The sequence below is a fragment of the Dryobates pubescens genome, chromosome 3 (assembly GCF_014839835.1).
Source record: "Dryobates pubescens isolate bDryPub1 chromosome 3, bDryPub1.pri, whole genome shotgun sequence".
Lineage (NCBI taxonomy): Eukaryota > Metazoa > Chordata > Aves > Piciformes > Picidae > Dryobates > Dryobates pubescens.
Genome location: NC_071614.1, coordinates 12,969,825 through 12,989,393, shown reverse-complemented (window position 1 = coordinate 12,989,393; position 19,569 = coordinate 12,969,825). Strand labels below are relative to the sequence as shown.

Genomic DNA, 19,569 nt, shown 5'->3' with positions numbered 1-19,569 from the left:
CAACCCAAACCATTCTGTGGTTCCATGATGCCACACTTTCAGGATGGCTGATAGTATCCAAGTTCAACCTGACAAGGACAGGCAGCAGGCTCTGTGGCTGCAAGTTCCCCTCTGAGCTGTTGTTGGTTTGTCATTGCAGGCACACACCTGTCTCCAGAAGCTGCTCCATCATGATGTAATTTAAAACCCCAGTGTGAAGAGTTGAGCCAGTTCTGCCAAGAAGAAGTTGGGAGCAGAGACAAAGCAAGATGAATGCATCTGGAGCAAGCTGTGGGAGCCCTGGTTCTGCAGAGCCTGCAGGAGATTTCTTCAAGGAGCTGTGGTCCAAGCTGAAGGAGTGTCACGATAAAGAAGTACAAGGTAAGGTGCCACAGGAGGCTGGCTGCTGCCACAGGAGAACTTGGAAGCAGAGTACTACTGTTTCTGTGTGGAATAGGACAGATTTTGCATGCCTTGTGTGGAAAGCTGAGCTGGATAATTCCAGCTGATCATTATAGATTGACCACCTGAGCCTGTTGAGCCTGGATTAGATTTGAACTGCCAACAAGTATAAATGGTTCAGTGAAGAAAAAGTAGCACAGAGTTACCTGGGGGCTCTGTTAGCTTAGGAAATATTTCAGTGTTACTGCCCATGCATTCTGGCTCAAAGTTTCCAAATCAGACAATTCAGTGACATTTTTGGGGAGATGTTCTCCTCTCCCTAAACTCTGCCCTGCTGAGGCCACATCTGGGCTATTGTGTCCAGTTCTGGACCCCTCAGTTCAAGAAGGACCTCAGGGAGCTGCTTGAAGGAGTCCAGCACAGAGCCACTAAGATGCTGAAGGCAGTGAAACACCTCCCTGCTGAGGGAGCTGGGGCTCTTTAGCTTGGGCCAGAGGAGCTTGAGGGCTGCCCTCATTCTTGTTGATGAAGATGTGAGGGGCAGCATCAGGAGGATGAAGCCAGGCTCTGCTCAGTGATGCCCAATAATAGGACAAGGGGCACTGGGGGCAAGCTGGAGCAGAGGAGGTGCCATGTGAACATAAGGAAAAACTTTGTCCCTGTGAGGGTGCTGAGCCCTGGAGCAGGCTGCCCAGAGAGGTTGTGGAGTCTCCTCTGGAGACATTCAAGACCCACCTGGATGTGTTCCTGTGTGACCTGCTCTGGGTGATCCTGCTCTGGCAGAGGGGTTGCACTGGATGACCTTTTGAGGTCCCCTCCAGCCCCTAATGTGATTCTGTGATTCTTTTGCCCTTGCCTTAAGTCACTTCAGACACTTTAAAATGGTTTGCATTGTTTATTTCCACTAACCTGATCCTGTGCTTCTGTGATCTAACTTCTCTGTTTGCTAACCCCTCTGCTCAGCTCTGCTGAGACCCCACCTGGAGTACTGCCTCCAGTGCTGGAGCCCCTATTCCAAGAGGGATCTGGAGGTGCTGGAAGGTGTCCAGAGAAGGGCCAGGAGGCTGAGCAGAAGGCTGGAGCACCTCTCCTGTGAGGACAGACTGAAGGAGTTGGGGCTGCTCAGTCTGGAGAAGAGAAGGCTCCCAGGTGACCTCATTGTGGCCTTCCAGTATCTGAAGGGGGCTCCAAGAAGGCTGGGGAGGGACTGCTCAGGATCTCAGGGAGTGATAGGACTAGGGGGAATGGAATGAAGCTGGAGGTAGGGAGATTCAGGCTGGAGGTGAGGAGGAAGTTCTTCCCCATGAGGGTGGTGAAGCCCTGGAATGGGTTGTCCAGGGAGGTGGTTGGGGCCCCGTCCCTGGAGGTGTTTAAGCCCAGGCTGGATGAGGCTCTGGGCAGCCTGATCTAGTGTGAGGTGTCCCTGCCCCTGGCAGGGGGGTTGGAACTAGGTGATCCTTGTGGTCCCTTCCAACCCTGACTGATACTATGATACTAACTGCTCCAACTCCAGTTTGGCAGCTGGAAGGAAGATGTAGCAGAGAGCAGGGGTTTGTTACATGCCAGGAAGGCTCAGTGACCCTAGGAAATGAATGCCCTTTCACAGAGTTTCCCAGAGAGACCCTTTCACACTGTGTCCCAAACCACAGCCCCCTGCTTTTTCCTTACTTTTTCCTTATGAAATTCCTGCTGGGTCTGTTCTGAGTGGGTGTGCTGTCAGCTGCAGAAGCCCTGACAGGATGGGATCTGGCAATCTGTGGCAAGTCTGAACAACAAAACCAGAGCAAACAAAAACCTCTGGTGTGTGTGTGGGGGGGGGGGAGTGTTAAGTGACTCTTCCTCTACTTTCTTGGGGGTGTGCAGCACGTGATGTTCAGGTCTGGGTTTTCTTTCTGCCAGTGCAGATCCCCTTTAGAATCCCTGCTGGGTGTGGCCAGAGAATTTTGCCACCAGGCAGCTTTTTTCATGCCTGGCCCTTTGTCAGTGTGTCCCACACTGTGTTAGGTAAAATTAGGCCTTCAGTGATAACATCAAAGGCATGCCTGCAGGAGAGTTAATTTTTTCAGGAGGTGGGGATCCTCTTGTAGAAAATGGCACTGGAAGATACTTCAGCAACATCAAACACAGGCTTGCCTGGGCTGTGCTTGTTGCTGAAGTCTATAAATAAGAATTAAAATTGACTCATGAGTTTCCAATCTGCATGTCAGCAAAAAAAAACAACCCAATTGCATTCAAGGTGGCAGAAGGTGGATTAAGGGAAAGATAATAGCTGGAGAAGAAGCTTTCTGCATGTATCATAGGAGCACAGCATGGTGGGGGTTGGAAGGGACCTTAAGTCATCTAGTTCCAACCCCCCTGCCATGGGCAGGGACATAGTCATAGAATGGTTAGGGTTGGAAGGGACCTCAAGGCTCAGCCAGTTCCAACCCCCCTGCCATGGCCAGGGACACCTCACACTGCAGCAGGTTGCTCACAGCCACATCCAGCCTGGCTGCAAACACCTCCAGGCAGGAGGCTTCCACCACCTCCCTGGGCAACCTGTGCCAGGCTCTCACCACCCTCATGTGAAACAACTTCTTCCTCACATCCAATCTCAATCTCCCCACTTCTAGTTTTACTCCCTTCTCCCCAGTCCTGTCCCTCCCTGACACCCTCAAAAGTCCCTCCCCAGCTTTCTTGCAGGCCCCCTACATCTGCTAGACCAGCATGCTCAAGGCTCCAGCCAGCTTGGCTTTCAACACTGCCAGGCTTGGAGCCTCCACAGCTTCTATGGGCAACCTTTTCCAATGCCTCACCCCCTTCATGAGGAAGAATTTCTTCCCAAGGGCCAATCTAAACCCAGCTGCTTCATGTGCAGTGCTACAATGAGCTTCTCCATCTACCATGCACTCAGCACTGTCACTGGGGAATTAGTATTTATCACAGCTCCATGAGAAGTAGGATTTATGGCACACATGTAGGTATGGCTGTAGAAGATGGAGGAGAGGATACATCAAACTTTGACAGTTTGAAATGGCTTTGATTGACTTTGTAAATTGTTATCTTGTGAGGAGTGTATTTTCCCCACCATGGGAGCTACACAACCCCAGCTGCTGCTGCTTCCTTTAAACAGGTCACTTGCACAAGAGCCTCCCAAGCTTTGGCCCTCCAGCAGCCATTTCTCAAGAGAATACCATTTTCTCTGAGTCACTTAAAGAGATTTCCCTGTCTCTCTGGATTTCTCCCTCTCTCTAGGTCTTTCTCTATCATTTAGAGAGAAAACAGCTGCCATTTCTTTGTCAAACTCACTGTGTGGCAGTGGGTAGGGGGCTCCTACAGCCCATCTCCAAGAGGTGTTGGGCATGACCAGTGCCAGCTTGGCTGTTGATGAAATTCAGAAGTGATCAGCAACTCAGAATGGTGATGATGAAAACTGTATTTTGACTTTGACTTCCTGCCTGCAGGCTGTGTGGGGCACTTGCAGAATGCTCCCAAGCTGGAGAGGGCTTTAGGAATGCTGTTTATGAAGTGCCTAATCTCTGCAGCTGTTGATCCTTGCATGTAGCTCAAAATGATTAGATGGATGTGGGGCTCACCAGCTTGTTTCCTGACTCAATTCAGGTCTGAAGCTCTAGACTCAAATCCTATTCCAGTGTAAAAATGTTAGGAGAGTTCTTTACTGGGAGGCTGACAGAGCCCTGGAGCAGGCTGCCCAGGGAGGTGGTGGAGTCTCCTCTGGTAGCTTTGAAGGCCCTCCTGGATGTGTTCCTGTGTCAGCTGCTTTAGGTGATCCTGCTCTGTCAGGGGGGGTTGGGCTTGATGATCTTCAGAGGTCCTTCCAACTCCCCTCCCCCCCATTCTGTGATTCTTTGATTCCTTACCTCTGAAAAGCAGAAAACATAACTAGGGCAACAGTCAGAAACACAGAGAGAATTGAGGAAAGCAGTTTGATGGATTGCTTCAGGAAAGGAAATGACTGGAAGCTCCTCAGAAGTAAGTAATTAGAGAAAACAGGGCTGGAGGGGATCTGAGAAGGTCATCCAGTCCATCTCTGTACCCTTGAGGCAGGATTAGGCCTGTGTCAGTGCTGACAGAAGCTGCTCCAACCTGTTCTGGGAGCTCCAGCAGCAAAGGTTCTGCAGGCATCCAGGCACTGGAGAATCCCTGGGCACAGAAGTTGTCATAGCCTTTAATTGCAGCATTGCAGGCACAGAGGCTGAGCAAGTGGCAGGCCTCATAAAGCAGTGTGGGGTGTTTCATTAATCTGCCTAATGATCATTGCCAGACAGCCTCCATCACCTGCATGGGAGCAGCATGGCATTTCCCAAAGCACTGCTGAGCTTTAGGTGGGTCAAGATTTACAGCATTAGGGAATTGTGTGGGTTGGAAAAGACCTAAAATTGAGTCCAACATCAACCCAACCCCACCATGGCCACCAAACCCTGGCCCCAAGTGCCATGGCCACACAGTTGTGGAACACCTCCAGGGATGGGGACTCCACCACCTCCCTGGGCAGCCTCTGCCAAGCCCTGACCACTCTTGCAGCAAAGACATTTTCAGTCCTCTCCAACCTAAGCCTCCTCTGGCACAATTTCAGGACACTTCCTCTCCTATCACCTAAGCCTAGGGAGCAGAGCCCAACCCCCAGCTCACTGCAGCCTCCTCTCAGGGAGCTGCAGAGAGCAATGAGGTCTCCCTCAGCCTCCTCCTCTCCACACTCAACACCCCCAGCTCCCTCAGCCACAGCTTATGTGTTCCACAGAAACACTGAGCTCAGGCTAGCACTGGGCCAGGAGTGCTCACACTGCAGTTCCACATCAGCTTCTGCACTCCCTGTGGTGTCAAATAAGGAGATCTGCAAAAGCAAAGCTCTTTGAATGAGGATGCTTAAAGCCTCCCAGTGCTCAGGACAAGCAAAGGAAGAGATTACACTGGAGGCAGTAACTCAATGCTCTTGGATCAATGTAACAAACTGGTTTCCTGCCTCCTCATTGCAGTCATTTGAATGAGGGAAAAATGCAACCTTTAAGTAGCTGGTGTGGTTGCTCCTGAGCTCAGGTGAGAGGGGAGATTGGGTTACCTGCAGCACAGAACTGAGCCTTTTGAGTGCTGCCCCTGCCATCTGGGGCTCAGGTTGCCAGTGTTACAATCCTGAAGACCTGCAGAACAGACAACCTGTTCATACAGGAGATGCATTGTTGGGCAGCTTCATTCCTTCTGCTGGGTGTGGAGCAGCATTAAAGCACACTTTATAGGGGTTCTAATTGCAGATGCCTAATTGCCTTGATGAATAGCAGCTGCTTGAAAGAAAATAAACCTCCTTTATATGCTGATCTGCATGATAGAACACAGCATCTCCCAGGTGTTGGACACTTGGAGATGAAACAAATCTTGCTGTATTTCCTAAGGACATGTTTTTTTTTCCAAGTGGCCTCTGGGCATTCTTGTCCCATTGTCTCACTGGCATCTTGGAGCAGCCTGTGCCATGGCTTCCCTGAGACTCTGGCTGGCCTCACTTCGGGTGCAAGTGGCCTGGAGAGTGAAATTCCCCAGCCAGCAGTTTTCTCCTTTCCATACAGTCACAGAGCTCTTTTGGCTGGAAAAGACCTTTAAGCTCATCCAGCCCAACCATGCTCTAACTCCCCCAAGCCTGGTGCTAAACCAGGTCCCTCAGCACCACATTTCTGCCTCTTTGAAACACCTCCAGGGACTGAGATTCAACCACCCCCCTGGGCAGCCTGTGCCAGGCTTTGAGAACCCTTTAGGGGAAGAAGTTTCTTTGAATAGAGTAGAATTAACCAGGTTGGAAAAGACCTCAGAGATCATAAAGTCCAACCTCTCACCCAGCACCATCTGATCAACTAAACCATGGCACCAAGTGCCTCAGCCAGGCTCTTCCTAAACACCTCCAGGGATGGGGACTCCACCACCTCCCTGGGCAGCACATCCCAGTGGCCAATCTCTCTTGCTGGAAAGAATTTCTTCCTCACCTCCAGCCTAAACCTCCCCTGGCACAGCTTGAGACTGTGTCCTCTTGTTCTGCTGCTGCTTGCCTGGGAGAAGAGACCAACCTAAACTTCCCCTGGGGCAACCTAAAGCCATTTCCTGTCACTTGTTCCTAGGGAAAAGAGATCAACCTCCACCTGGCTCCAACCTCCTTTCAGGGAGTTGTAGAGAGGCAGAAGGTTTCCCCTCAGCCTCCTTTGGGCTACTGCCAGGTGAAAGTGGCAGGGAGAGCCCTGAGAAGCCTGTTAGCTGCCTTACCCTCCACTTCCTCTGTTCAGATGTAGCTTGAGGTGTGGGCTTTGGTTAAATTCAGATTTGCCACAAGTGTTCTGGTTGCCTCACTTCCTGTTTTTCTTCCAAGTGATCAACACTTGCAGGAGCTCCCCCAGGCTGAAGTTGCTCACAACTCTGCAGAGTCTGGTGAAAATCTAGCAGTTAGAACACTGCTGAGGTTCCCTTTTGATGTCATGTGGCAATTCCTGTTGGGTTAACATGTAAGGAAGTTATGTCTGACCATGGTTTAGAACAGGAGTGGCCAGCATGGCTGTGGGCAGTGACCCAGAAGTCTCCATAGCCCTGCAGCCCGTTTGTTGAGCTGTGCTGTACTTGCAGCACCTTCAGCTGCCTGCCCCAAGCCTGCAGAGCTGCCCCCTGTGCTGTCAGCTGGCCACTGAGGGCATTGGTGGTCTTTGCAAGCCTCCTTTCTTCTGCACAGAACACAGGTTTAGGAGTCTGTGGGTCTCAGTGTGGGGAGGGCAACAGGTCACAGAATCATAGAATGGTTTGGTTTGGAAAGGGCCTCAAAGGTCATCCAGTTCCAACCTCCTGCCATGGGTAGGGACAGCTCCTACCAGCCCAGCTTGCTCAAGGCCTCAGCCAACCTGGCTTTCAACACTTCCAGTCTTGGAGCCTCCACAGCTTCTCTGGGCAACCTGTTCCAGTGCTTCAGCACCCTCATGGGCAAGAATTGCTTCCTAATGGCCAAGCTCAATCCAGCTTCTCCCAGTCTGAAGCCATCCCCCCTTGTCCTGTCACTCCATGCTTTTGTCAGCAGTCCCTCCCCAGCTCTCCTGTAGCTCCCTTCATGTGCTGGAAGGCTGCTCTAAGGTCTTCCTGAGCTTTCTCTGCTCCAGGCTGAACAGCTTTAAGCCTCTCAGGCTGTCTTCATAGCAGAGGTGCTCCAGCCCTTGGACCATCTGTGTGGAGTGGGTCACCTCTGGACCCACTCCAGCAGTTCCTTGTCCAGATTGTGCTGGAGGCTCCAGAGCTGCTCCAGCACTGCAGGTGGGGTCTCAGCAGAGCAGAGGGGTAGAATCCCCTCCCCCCCTGCTGTCAACACTGCTGGGGTTAAGCCCAGATGAAATAATCATTCCTCTGTTCCCCTTCTGATGTTCCACAGAAGCTTTGCTGAGAGGATCTGGTGACACCCCTCCAAGAGAGAAGGCTGTCCCTACCTGCCCCAAAGCTTTGCAACCTGCATTTCCTGTTCCCTTTATGCCCAGACACTGCAGTACACCTTTCAGCTCCCTGGTGGGCTGCCACATTTCAAGTGCAACATTGATGTGTACACAGAACATACCTTGTGCTACCGCAAGCAGCGAGAATACACCCAGAGTGCCTGCTGTGCACCTGTGGCTTCTCACAAAGCTGCTTTTGCACCTCCCCAGGAGGGAGCCTGTGTGTTTGGTCAAGTCCCTGCTTCCTGGAAATCAGAACAGCTATTGTTTGTTTCCAGGAGCCTGTGGAACCTACTCCAGCAGTCCAGAGCAAGCCCTTTCTCCCCAGACCTGTGACCTTTCTTCTCACTTTGGCAGCTGTCCCTGACAACAAGGAGAGTTCTTTTCTTGTCTCACTCACTCTTTTGAAGCAGAATTCTATAACATGTGTTTTCTTCTTTCCACTTTCCAGGCTTACAGCTGAAAATATCTAAGCTGAAAAAGGAAAGATGCTTGTAAGTACTCATCCTAACCACCTGAGAGACTAAAGGAGTGTCTGAGCCCCTTTAATGAGCCTTGACTCTTCTCAGAGTAGTGGAGGTTTCCTGGCTGTGTAACCTGAACGCTGCCTGCCTTCAGCAGGTGACTGTTCTGCTCTGCAGGATCTCTGGAAGGCCTAGCAAGATGCTGACATTTGAATGTGAAAGATAATGAGGGAGCCTCTGTAAACTGGAAGTAAAAGCTGTGAAAGATTAGGGAGTGAGAGGGCACCAGGGCAGCTCGTTGGAGAAAAGCAAGTTGTCTTTATGACATGTTTGCCTTCAGTTTCAGCTGCTGTGCCTGAAGTCAGCTGTCATGGAATCCCAGAATGGTCAGGGCTGGAAGGGACCTCAAGGCTCAGCCAGTCCCAACCCCACTGCCATGGGCAGGGACACCTCACACCACAGCAGGTTGCTCACAGCCACATCCAGCCTGGCTGCGAACACCTCCAGGGGTGAGGCTTCCACCACCTCCCTGGGCAACCTGTGCCAGGCTCTCACCACCCTCATGGGGAACAACTTCTTCCTCACATCCAATCTCGGTCTCCCCACTTCTAGTTTTGCTCCATACCCCCAAGTCCTGTCCCTCCCTGACACCCTCAAAAGTCCCTCCCCAGCTTTCTTGGAGCCCCCTGCAGATACTGGAAGGCCACAATGAGGTCTCCTGGGAGCCTTCTCCTCTCCAGCCTGCACAACCCCAACTCTCTCAGGCTGTCTCCAGAGCAGAGCAGCTCCAGCCCTCTGCTTCTCCTCGTGGCCCTTCTCTGAACACCTTCCAGCACCTCCAGAGCCTTCCTGGCACAGAGGCTCCAGAACTGGCCCCAGAGCTCCAGCTGTGGTCTCAGCAGAGTGGAGCAGAGGGGCAGAATCCCCTCCCTGGCCCTGCTGGCCACACTTCTCTTGCTGCAGCCCAGGCTCTGCTTGGCTCTCTGGGCTGCAAGTGCTCCCTGCTGGCTCCTGTGGAGCTTCTCCTCCCCCAGCACCCCCAAGGCCTTTAGTTCAGAGCTGCTCTCCAGCCAGTCCCTGCCCAGCCTATAGCAGTGCCTGGGATTGCTCATTCAGTAAAGATTCTGGAAATAACTTGCTAATTTTCCTCGAGTCTTGCATTTTAATACATATATTATTTGCTGCTGATTCTTAGTTCTGTTCATTAGAAGCAATTTGGGGCAAAACAATCTGAATTCCACCCTCTCCATGTACAGTAGAGTCACAATCTATTTACAGCATTGAATTAGCTTTTCTTTTCCTTCTGTCTCCTAAAGCCAGATTTAATTAAGTGATCTCATGGGTTTCAATAAGGCAAAGTGCAGAGTCCTGCACCTAGGTCAGGGCAGCCTTCAGTATCAGTACAGGCTGGGGGGGTGATGAGATTGAGAGCAGCCCTGCAGAAAAGGACTTGGGTGTGCTGGTGGCTGAGAAGCTGGACAGGAGCCAGCAGTGGACAGCTGCAGTCCAGAAGGCCAATGGTAGTGTGGCCAGCAGATGGAGAGAGGGGATTCTGCTCCTCTGCTCTGCTCAGACCCTGCAGTGCTGTGTCCAGCTCTGAGGTCCCCAACACAAGAGAGGCATGGATCTGATGGAGCAGGTCCAGAGGAGGCCACAAATATGATCAGAGGGCTGCAGAACCTCCCCTGTGGGGACAGGCTGAGAGAGTTGGGGCTCTTCAGCCTGGAGAAGAGAAGGCTCCAGGGAGACCTTAGAGCAACCTTCCAGTACCTGAAGGGGCTCCAGGAGAGCTGGGGCTGTTCAGAAGGCTGTGGGGATAGGATGAGGGCAATGAATAGAATAGAGTAGACCAGACCAGACCAGACCAGGTTGGAAGAGACCTTCAAGATCATGAAGTCGAATCCATCATCCAACACCATCTGATCAACTAACCCATGGCCACCAAGCACCCTATCAAGTCTCCTCCTGAACACCTCCAGGGATGGGGACTCCACCACCTCCCTGGGCAGCATATTCCAATGGGCAATCACTCTCTCTGTGTAGAATTTCTTCCTAACCTCCAACCTAAGCCTCCCCTGGCACAGCTTGAGACTGTGTCCTCTTGTTCTGGTGCTGGGTGCCTGGGAGAAGAGACCAAGCTCTGCCTGTCTATAACCTCCCTTCAGGTAGTTGGAGAGAGCAATGAGGTCTCCCCTGAGCCTCCTCTTCTCCAGGCTAAGCAACCCCAGCTCCCTCAGCCTCTCCTCACAGGGCTGTGCTCCAGACCCCTCCCCAGCTTTCTTGCCCTTCTCTGGACACCTTCCAGCAGCTCAACATCTTTCCTAACCTGAGGAGCCCAGAACTGGACACAGGACTCCAGGTGTGGCCTCAGCAGTGCTGAGCACAGGGCACAATGACTTCCCTGCTCCTGCTGGCCACACTCTTCCTGCTGCAGGCCAGGATGCCATTGGCCTTCTTGGCCACCTGGGCACAGTGCTGGCTCATGTTTAGGCGGCTGTCAATCAGCACCCCCAGGTCCCTCTCTGTTTGGCAGCTCTCAGCCACTCTGCCCCCAGCCTGTAGCTCTGCCTGGGGTTGTTGTGGCCAAAGTGCAGCCCCTGGCACTTGGATTTGTTGAATGCCATCCTGTTGGCCTCTGCCCATCTGGCCAGTCAGTTGAGCAGAGCCCTTCTACCTTCTGGACATCAGGAGGAAGTTCTGCATGGTGAGAGTGGTGAGACACTGGAGCAGGCTGCCCAGGGACGTCCCTGGAGGCATTTGAGATCAGACTCACTGTGGCTCTGGGCAGCCTGCTCTGGCTGGAGGTGTCCCTGCTGAGTGCCAGGGGCTTGGCCACCATGGCCTTTGAAGGCCCCTTCCAACACAATGCATTCTGTGAGCCTGTGATAACAGATCAGAGATATGCTGATGTGAGTCTTTGTTTAAACTATGCCTTGAGGTTTAATTCTGTTCACACTCTGTTAGGGTTCTGTTAACGTTATGGATGACCTGGATTGCAAAGTGCACTTTGAAAGTCTGCTGCAGGAGGAATGCAAATCACTCACTTGATCTTTTCTTGTCTTTGTTTTATTTCAATTTGGTAAACAGTGTAATTATGGTTGGTACAATTAAGAAAGAAAACCTTGCTAAATGAGTTAAAATGCCTCATATTTGCATCCCTGCCATTCCCTGCTGAGGTCAAAAGACAAACAAGCCCTGTGAGGAGAGGCTGAGGGAGCTGGGGTTGCTTAGCCTGCAGAAGAGGAGGCTCAGGGGAGACCTTCTTGCTCTCTCCAACTCCCTGAAGGCAGGTTGTAGCCAGGTGGGGGTTGGTCTCTTCTCCCAGGCACCCAGCACCAGAACAAGAGGACACAGTCTCAAGCTGCACCAGGGGAGGTTTAGCCTGGATGTCAGGAAGAAATTCTTCCCAGAAGGAGAGATTGGCCACTGGAATGTGCTGCCCAGGGAGGTGGTGGAGTCACCATCCCTGGAGGTATCACAGTATCACCAAGGTTGGGAGAGACCTCAAAGATCATCAAGGCTGGAGCAGGTCCAGAGAAGGGCAACCGGGCTGGGGAGGAGCAGCTGAGGGAGCTGGGGGTGTTGAGTGTGGAGAAGAGGAGGCTGAGGGAGACCTCATTGCTCTCTGCAGCTCCCTGAGAGGAGGCTGCAGTGAGGTGGGGGTTGGGCTCTGCTCCCTAGTCTCAGGTGACAGAAGGAGAGGAAATGGCCTGGAGTTGTGCAGGGGAGGGTTAGGTTGGAGATCAGAAGAAACTTCTTCCCTGCAAGGGTTCTCTAAGCCTGGCAGAGGCTGCTCAGGGAGGTGGTTGAATGCCCATCCCTGGAGGTGTTTCAAAGAGGCTGAGATGTGGTGCTGAGGGCTATGGTTTAGCCCCAGCCTGGGTAGAGAATGGTTGGGCTTGAGCTTAGAGGTCTTTTCCAGCTGCAGTGATTTCATCATCCTATGATTACCTTGCTGTCTGCTTTTATAGAGCTCCTGGTCTGTAATTATGCCTATGTCTCACTTCCAGGAAAATTGTTTCTCCTTACTAAGCTGTTGCAAGAAGCTGTCTCTGGTTGTCTCATGCCTGTGGTGCTGCCTTCCCTGGATAACTTGTTGGCTTTTATTTCTTCTTTTTAGTGCTCAAACCTCCTCTGAGAGTTTTGCTTTGCTTGTCTCAGTTAAAGATGGACATTGGATAATCCACAGCAGCACTCTCAGCCTGGGCAATGCTGTTTGTCTTCATGCAGCCCTCCCCTCTGAAGCCTGGAGAGAACTCATAGCATCATAGAATGGTGTGTTTGGAAGGGACCTTAAAGATCATCCAGTTCCAACAGGTCACAGCTTTCTGGAACAGCTCCAGGGATGGGGAATCCACCACCTCCCTGGGCAGCCTCTGCCAAGCCCTGACCACTCTTGCAGCTAAGACATTTTCCCTCAGTATCATAGCATCAGCAAGGTTGGAAGAGACCTCAAAGATCACTAAGTCCAACCTGTCACCACAGACCTCATGACTAGACCGTGGCACCAAGTGCCACATCCAGTCCCCTCTTGAACACCTCCAGGGATGGGGACTCCACCACCTCCCTGGGCAGCACATCCCAATGGCTAACAACTCTCTCAGTGAAGAACTTTCTCCTCACCTCGAGCCTAAACTTCCCCTGGTGCAGCTTGAGACTGTGTCCTCTTGTTCTGCTGCTGCTTGCCTGGGAGAAGAGACCAACCCCCACCTGGCTACAACCTCCCTTCAGGGAGTTGGAGAGAGCAATGAGGTCTCCCCTGAGCCTCCTCTTCTGCAGGCTAAGCAGCCCCAACTCTCTCAGCCTCTCCTCCCAGGGCTGTGCTCCAGACCCCTCCCCAGCTTTGTTGCCCTTCTCTGGACACCTTCAAGTCTCTTAATGTCCTTCTTAAACTGAGGGGCCCAGAACTGGACACAGGACTCAAGGTGTGGCCTCTGCAGTGCTGAGCACAGGGCACAATGACTTCCCTGCTCCTGCTGGCCACACTCTTCCTGCTGCAGGCCAGGATGCCATTGGCCTTCTTGGCCCCCTGGGCACACTGCTGGCTCATGTTTAGGCAGCTGTCAATCAGCACCCCCAGGTCCCTCTCTGTTTGGCAGCTCTCAGCCACTCTGCCCCAGGCTCATCTCCAACCTAAGCCTCCCCTGGCACAATTCCAGGCCATTTCCTCTCCTTCTATCACCTGAGACTGAGGAGCAAAGCCCAACCCCCAGCTCACCGCAGCCTCCTCTCAGGGGGCTGTAGAGCGCAGCGAGGTCTCCCTCAGCCTCCTCTTCTCCCCAGTTCCCTCAGCTGCTCCTCTTCAGGGCTGCAGATGAGTCTTGGTTTGGAATTTCCCTCTGTTTGGTGACTGCCCCTGCAAGCTCTGGCAGCAGTGCTGCTGTGCTGGGATCAGTGCTGTGCTCAGGATGTATTCCCACAGGCAGTGCTTGGCCAGCACCAGGAGTTTTAACTTCCCCACTCTTCCCTTTGCCTTCTGATTCCCCCCCCACCGCCTCCTTTCTCCCTGACCTGGACACGGTGCTGTGCTGTGAGTTTCCTTGCTGGGCTCCTGTGTTGTGAGCTCTCTCCCAGGACCCCTGAGGTCTCACCAGTAACTGTTTTATTTTCCTGGGCATTTTGATAGAATCACAGAGCTGTCAGGGCTGGAAGGGACCTCAAGGACCATCCAGTCCCAAACCCCCTGCCATGGGCAGGGACACCTCACACTGCAGCAGGCTGCTCACAGCCACATCCAGCCTGGCTGCAAACACTTCAGGAATGAGGCTTCCACAGCTTCTCTGGGAAACCCATTCCAGTGCCTCCTCACTCTCATAGTGCAGAACTTCTACCTAATGTCCAATTTACATCTCCCCTGCTCTAGCTTAAAACCATTGCCCCTTGTTCTGTCACTACAGGCCCTTGTAAAGTCCTTCTCCATCTTTCCTATAAGCCCTCAGTGATGCAGGTGATCTGCTCCATCACCTTCCTTGGCACCAAGGTCAGACTGGCAGCTCTGCAGTTCTCTTTTAACCTTTGAACAAGCTGGGCTGGTGGGAGGTGTCCCTGCCCATGGCAGGGGGCTGGAACTGGATGATCTTCAAGGTCCCTTCCAACCCAACCCATTCCAGGATTCTAAGAATCTCACACTGGTTCTGAAAGGATTCTTTCTGCTGCTATTAAGGTAACCTGCACTGGTAAGAGTTGCTTCCACCTCCTGAAGGCTGACATGGATGAGTTAATCTTTCAGATGATAACTCTTGTATCAGTGCTGTGGCTGAGCAGATGCTGAGTGGTTTGATTATTGGTTGTTGGACTCTTTCTGCAATCAGCAGCCTGTAGCTGCAGTACTCTTACATAGGAGGTCTTGTTCTCCTTGGTGCATCTGCATACCTGAGGTTTAGTGTTTCAGCCTTGGTAATCAGCTGACAATGAGAGCCTTATTTTGTACCCCCCCCAGAGCTAATGACTTTTAAATGCCAGGTCAGAGACTCCTCATTATGCAAAGCTACTTCATAGCCAGAAGTGTCTGTTGTGTTTAGCAGGTGCACTGGAGCTCCACCAACAAAGCACCTAGTTCCTGCTGTCATTTTACTCCTTAGTGTGACAAGCTGCAGGCTCTACTGGAAGCCAGGCAGGACTGGTGTCTGGGAATGTCCTTATATTTGACTTTGAGATGCCACCTGGAGTCCTGTGTTCAGCTCTGGAGACCCCAACACAAGAAGGACATGGAAGGAAGGGGGTGGAAAAGAGACCACCAGCATGATCCAAGGGCTGGAGCACCTCCCCTATGGGGACAGTTGGGGCTGTTCAGCCTGGAGAAGAGAAGGCTCAAGGGAGACCTTAGAGAGTACCTGAAGGGGCTCCAGAGAGAGGGGAGGGACTTTTACAAAGGCCTGGCATGACAGGGTGAGAGGTGATGGCTTCAGACTTCAAGAAGCTGCATTTAGATGAGACTTTAGGAAGCAATTCTTCCCCATGAGGGTGGTGAGGCACTGGACCAGGTTGCCCAGGGAGGCTGTGGAGGCTCCAAGCCTGGAACTGTTGAAAGCCAGGTTGGGTGGGTTCTTGAGCAAGCTGGGCCAGCAGGAGGTGTCCTTGCCCATGGCAGGAGGTTGGAACTAGATGATCTTTGAGGTCCCTTCCAACCCTCACCATGCTGGGATTCTGTGATTTAGGAGCTCCCCTTCACCAGAACCACTTCCTTCATTTGTCTTCAACTCAATGTTTGTGCTGAAGGTCCTCACAGTTTCCAGGAGCACCACAGAACGATGCCAGAGAGCATTCTCTGGTGACAGTCTGGTAACAGGTAACATTTCAAGCTGCCACTCATTGGTTTTCTCTCTTTGATTCTAGGGATGCAGAGAGGCTTGAAGAGTTTTATACCAAGAACCAACAGCTCAGAGAACAGCAAAAAGCACTGCATGACACTATCAAGGTTTTAGAAGACAGGTGAGGTGGTGTCTTTTAGCTTGAGTGACCTTTGCTTACCATCAGCGCTCATTTGACCTCCCAAAGGCTTTCAGTGGCAAGGTGTAACCTGCTCCCCTCTCTTTAGTATATGAAAATGTAGTGCCTGTTTCTGTAGGAGTGTCCAGCTCTGCAGGCATGTGTGTCAGTGTCACTACTGCAGGAGTGGCTTGGTCAGAAATCACAAACTGCTCCTGTTGCAACGTGGGAACCCACAGTGCTTAGGGGTGTTCTGCAGAGCTCTTGGAAATAGCAGCAGTTAGCTGTTGGAGAGAGTCCAGTGGAGGCTATGAGGATGATGAAGGGACTTGAACATCTCTTCTGTGAACAAACACTGAGAGCCCTGGGGCTGTTTAGTCTGGAGAAGACTGAGAGTGGATCTTAGGAATGTCTATAAATATCTGAAGGAGGGCTGTCAAGAAGAAGGGGCCAGGCTCTTTTTGCTGATGTCCTGTGGTAAGAGAAAGGGCAGTGCACACAGACTGGAACCCAGGAAGTTCCACCTCAACATGAGGAAAATCCTCTTTACAGTGAGGGCTCTTGGAGCAGGCTGCCCAGAGAGACTGTGGACTCTCCTCTGGAGGCTTTCCAAACCCACCTGGTTGTGTTCCTGTGTGACCTGTGTGGAAAGCAGCCCTGTGGAGAGAGACCTGGGAGTGCTAGTGGCTGACAAGTTCTGCATGGGATAGCAGTGTGCCCTGGGAAGAAGGCCAATGGGATCCTGAGGTGTACTAAGAAGAGTGTGTCCAGCAGATCCAGGGAGGTTCTCCTCCCCATCTACTCTGCCCTGCTGAGACCTCATTTGAGTACTGTGTTCAGTGCTGGGCTCCCCAGTTCAGGAGGGACAGGGATCTGCTGGAGAGGGTCCAGTGGAGAGCTATGAGGATGATGAGGAGAGTGAGCACTGCCTGGTGAGGAGAGGCTGAGGGACCTGGGACTGTTCAGTCTGGAGAGGAGAAGACTGAGAGGGATCTGATCAATGTCTATCAATATCTGAGGGCTGGGGGTCAGGAGGGAGGGGACAGGGACAGGCTCTACTCCTTGTCCTGGGACAGGACAAGGAGCAATGGATGTAAGCTGCAGCACAGGAGGTTCCAACTCAACATGAGGAGGAACTTCTTGACTGTGAGGGTCCCAGAGGCCTAGAGCAGGCTGCCCAGAGAGGTTGTGGAGCCTCCTTCTCTGGAGACTTCAAGGCCTGTCTGGATGTGTTCCTCTGTGATCTGAGCTGGATTCTATGCTCCTGCTCTGGCAGGGAGTTTGGACTGGGTGCTCTCCAGCGGTCCCTTCCAACCCCTCCCATTCCATGATGCTATGGGAAGTGGTGCTGTGGATGTTCTACAGCCCAGCTGAGTGTGGAGCAGTGCTGCATGTGTGGCAGTCTTTTGTCAGCAGGCTCTTCTGTGCTCCTGTCTCGCTGCAGGCTGAGGGCAGGGCTGTGCGACCGCTGCGCCGTGACTGAGGAGCACATGAGGAAGAAGCAGCAGGAGTTCGAAAGCATCCGGCAGCAGAACCTTAAACTCATCACTGAGCTCAGTGAGTTCCAGCCATGGCTCTGCAGGCAGAGCACTCTCTTTTGTGAGCTAAGCTCTTCAGCACTTCCTGGAGCCTGCTGTCATTTGATAGTGTGTGCAGTAACCACAACAAGTCCATTCACAGTATCACAGTGTCACCAAGGTTGGAAGAGACCTCAAGGGGTCACCAAGTCCAACCTGGCACCACAGACCTCATGAACACCTCCAGGGATGGGGACTCCACCACCTCCCTGGGCAGCACATCCCAATGACAAATGACTCTCTCAGTGAAGAACTTTCTCCTCACCTCCAGCCTAAACCTCCCCTGGCACAGCTTGAGACTGTGTCCTCTTGTTCTGATGCTGCTTGCTAGAGAGAAGAGACCAACCCCCCCTCCTGGTTACAACCTCCCTTCAGGGAGTTGGAGAGAGCAAGAAGGTCTCCCCTGAGCCTCCTCTTCTGCAGGCTAAGCAACCCCAGCTCCCTCAGCCTCTCCTCACAGGGCTGTGCTCCAGACCCCTCCCCAGCTTTGTTGCCCTTCTCTGGACACCTTCCAGCAGCTCAACATCTTTCCTAAACTGAGGGGCCCAGAACTGGACACAGGACTCAAGGTGTGGCCTCAGCAGTGCTGAGCACAGGGCACAATGACCTCCCTGCTCCTGCTGGCCACACTATTCCTGATGCAGGCCAGGATGCCCTTGGCCTTCTTGGGCCCCCCTGGGCACACTGCTGGCTCATGTTCAGCTGCTGTCACCCAGTACCCCCAGGTCCCTCTCTGCCTGGCTGCTCTCAGCCACTCTGCCCCCAGCCTGTAGCTCTGCCTGGGGTTGCTGTGGCCAAAGTGCAGCCCCTGGCACTTGGACTTGTTGAATGCCATCCTGTTGGCCTCTGCCCATCTGGCCAGTCAGTCGAGGTCCCTCTGCAGAGCTCTCCTACCCTGTAACTGATCAACTCCTGCTCCCAACTTGGTGTCATCTGCAAATTTGCTGATGACTGACTCAGTGAGCCTGGATGAGGCACTTGATGCCATGGGTTAGTTGATTAGCTGGTGTTGGGTGAGAGGTTGGACTTGATAATCTCAGAGGTCATTTCCAACCTGGTTAAGTCTAGTCTAGTCTAGTCTAGTCTGTTCTCTTCTGTTCTATTCTGTTCTATTCTGTTCTACTTAGTTGTCTTGCTCAAGAACAAGCAGGCATTCAGTGAGACTCTCAGGGAAATGCCAGCCACACAAAATAACCCTTTTCAGTGCTTAATTAAATGGTACCAGTATTAGATTCTGTACTGATAGAAAACACATCACTTTCCAAAGGATTTTAATGTTAGGTATTTGTACAAAAATCTTGGTGAGTCCTTGGGTTTAATGACTGGCAACAAAACAAAGGTACAACCAACATGTAGATAAACCCCTGAGCCTTAAAAATCAAGGGGAGGCCTGTTGGGTACAAACCTTCTTGAGGACTGGCTGCCAGTGATTTTCCAAGGGTGAGATCTAGATGCCAGTTTATGGGTTCTTGCAACTGGCCAAAAAAAAGGTTGGTCCAGAATAATCCAGAGGGCAAGATCAACAGCAAAAAAAAAGCAGAAAAGGTTCAGTTCTGGGCCCCCCAGTTGAAGAGGGACAGGGATCTGCTGGAAGGAGTTGACTGGACAGATGGGCAGAGTCCAATGGGATGGCATTCAACAAGTCCAAGTGCCAGGTGCTGCACTTTGGCCACAGCAACCCCAGGCAGTGCTACAGGCTGGGGGCAGAGTGGCTGAGAGCAGCCAGGCAGAAAGGGACCTGGGAGTGCTGATTGACAGCTGCCTAAACATGAGCCAGCAGTGTGCCCAGGGGGCCAAGAAAGCCAATGGCATCCTGGCCTGAATCAGGAATAGTGTGGCCAGCAGGAGCAGGGAGGTCATTGTGCCCTGTGCTCAGCACTGCTGAGGCCACACCTTGAGTCCTGTGTCCAGTTCTGGGCCCCTCAGGTTAGGAAAGAGGTTGAGCTGCTGGAAGGTGTCCAGAGAAGGGCAACAAAGCTGGGGAGGGGTCTGCAGCACAGCCCTGTGAGGAGAGGCTGAGGGAGCTGGGGTTGCTTAGCCTGCAGAAGAGGAGGCTCAGGGGAGACCTTCTTGCTCTCTCCAACTCCCTGAAGGGAGGTCGTAGCCAGGTGGGGGTTGGTCTCTTCTCTCTAGCAAGCAGCACCAGAACAAGAGGACACAGTCTCAAGCTGCACCAGGGGAAGTTTAGGCTGGAGATGAGGAAAAAGTTCTACCCAGAGAGAGTTGTTAGCCATTGGGATGTGCTGCCCAGGGAGGTGGTGGAGTCAACATCCCTGG

The 19,569-nt window shown here is 52.4% G+C and overlaps 1 protein-coding gene across 1 annotated transcript in view; it reads left to right on the top strand.

Annotated features, from left to right (window-relative positions):
• The first annotated feature begins 205 nt into the window (after positions 1 to 205).
• Positions 206 to 19,569, top strand: part of RBBP8 (RB binding protein 8, endonuclease) — a 42,749-nt gene continuing 23,385 nt past the window's right edge. The window contains exons 1-4 of the mRNA XM_054180144.1: positions 206 to 360; positions 8,275 to 8,317; positions 15,623 to 15,718; positions 17,160 to 17,272. Coding sequence (XP_054036119.1) covers positions 249 to 360; positions 8,275 to 8,317; positions 15,623 to 15,718; positions 17,160 to 17,272 — 364 coding nt within the window. The 5' untranslated portion in view covers positions 206 to 248. The remainder of the gene's footprint in view (positions 361 to 8,274; positions 8,318 to 15,622; positions 15,719 to 17,159; positions 17,273 to 19,569) is intronic.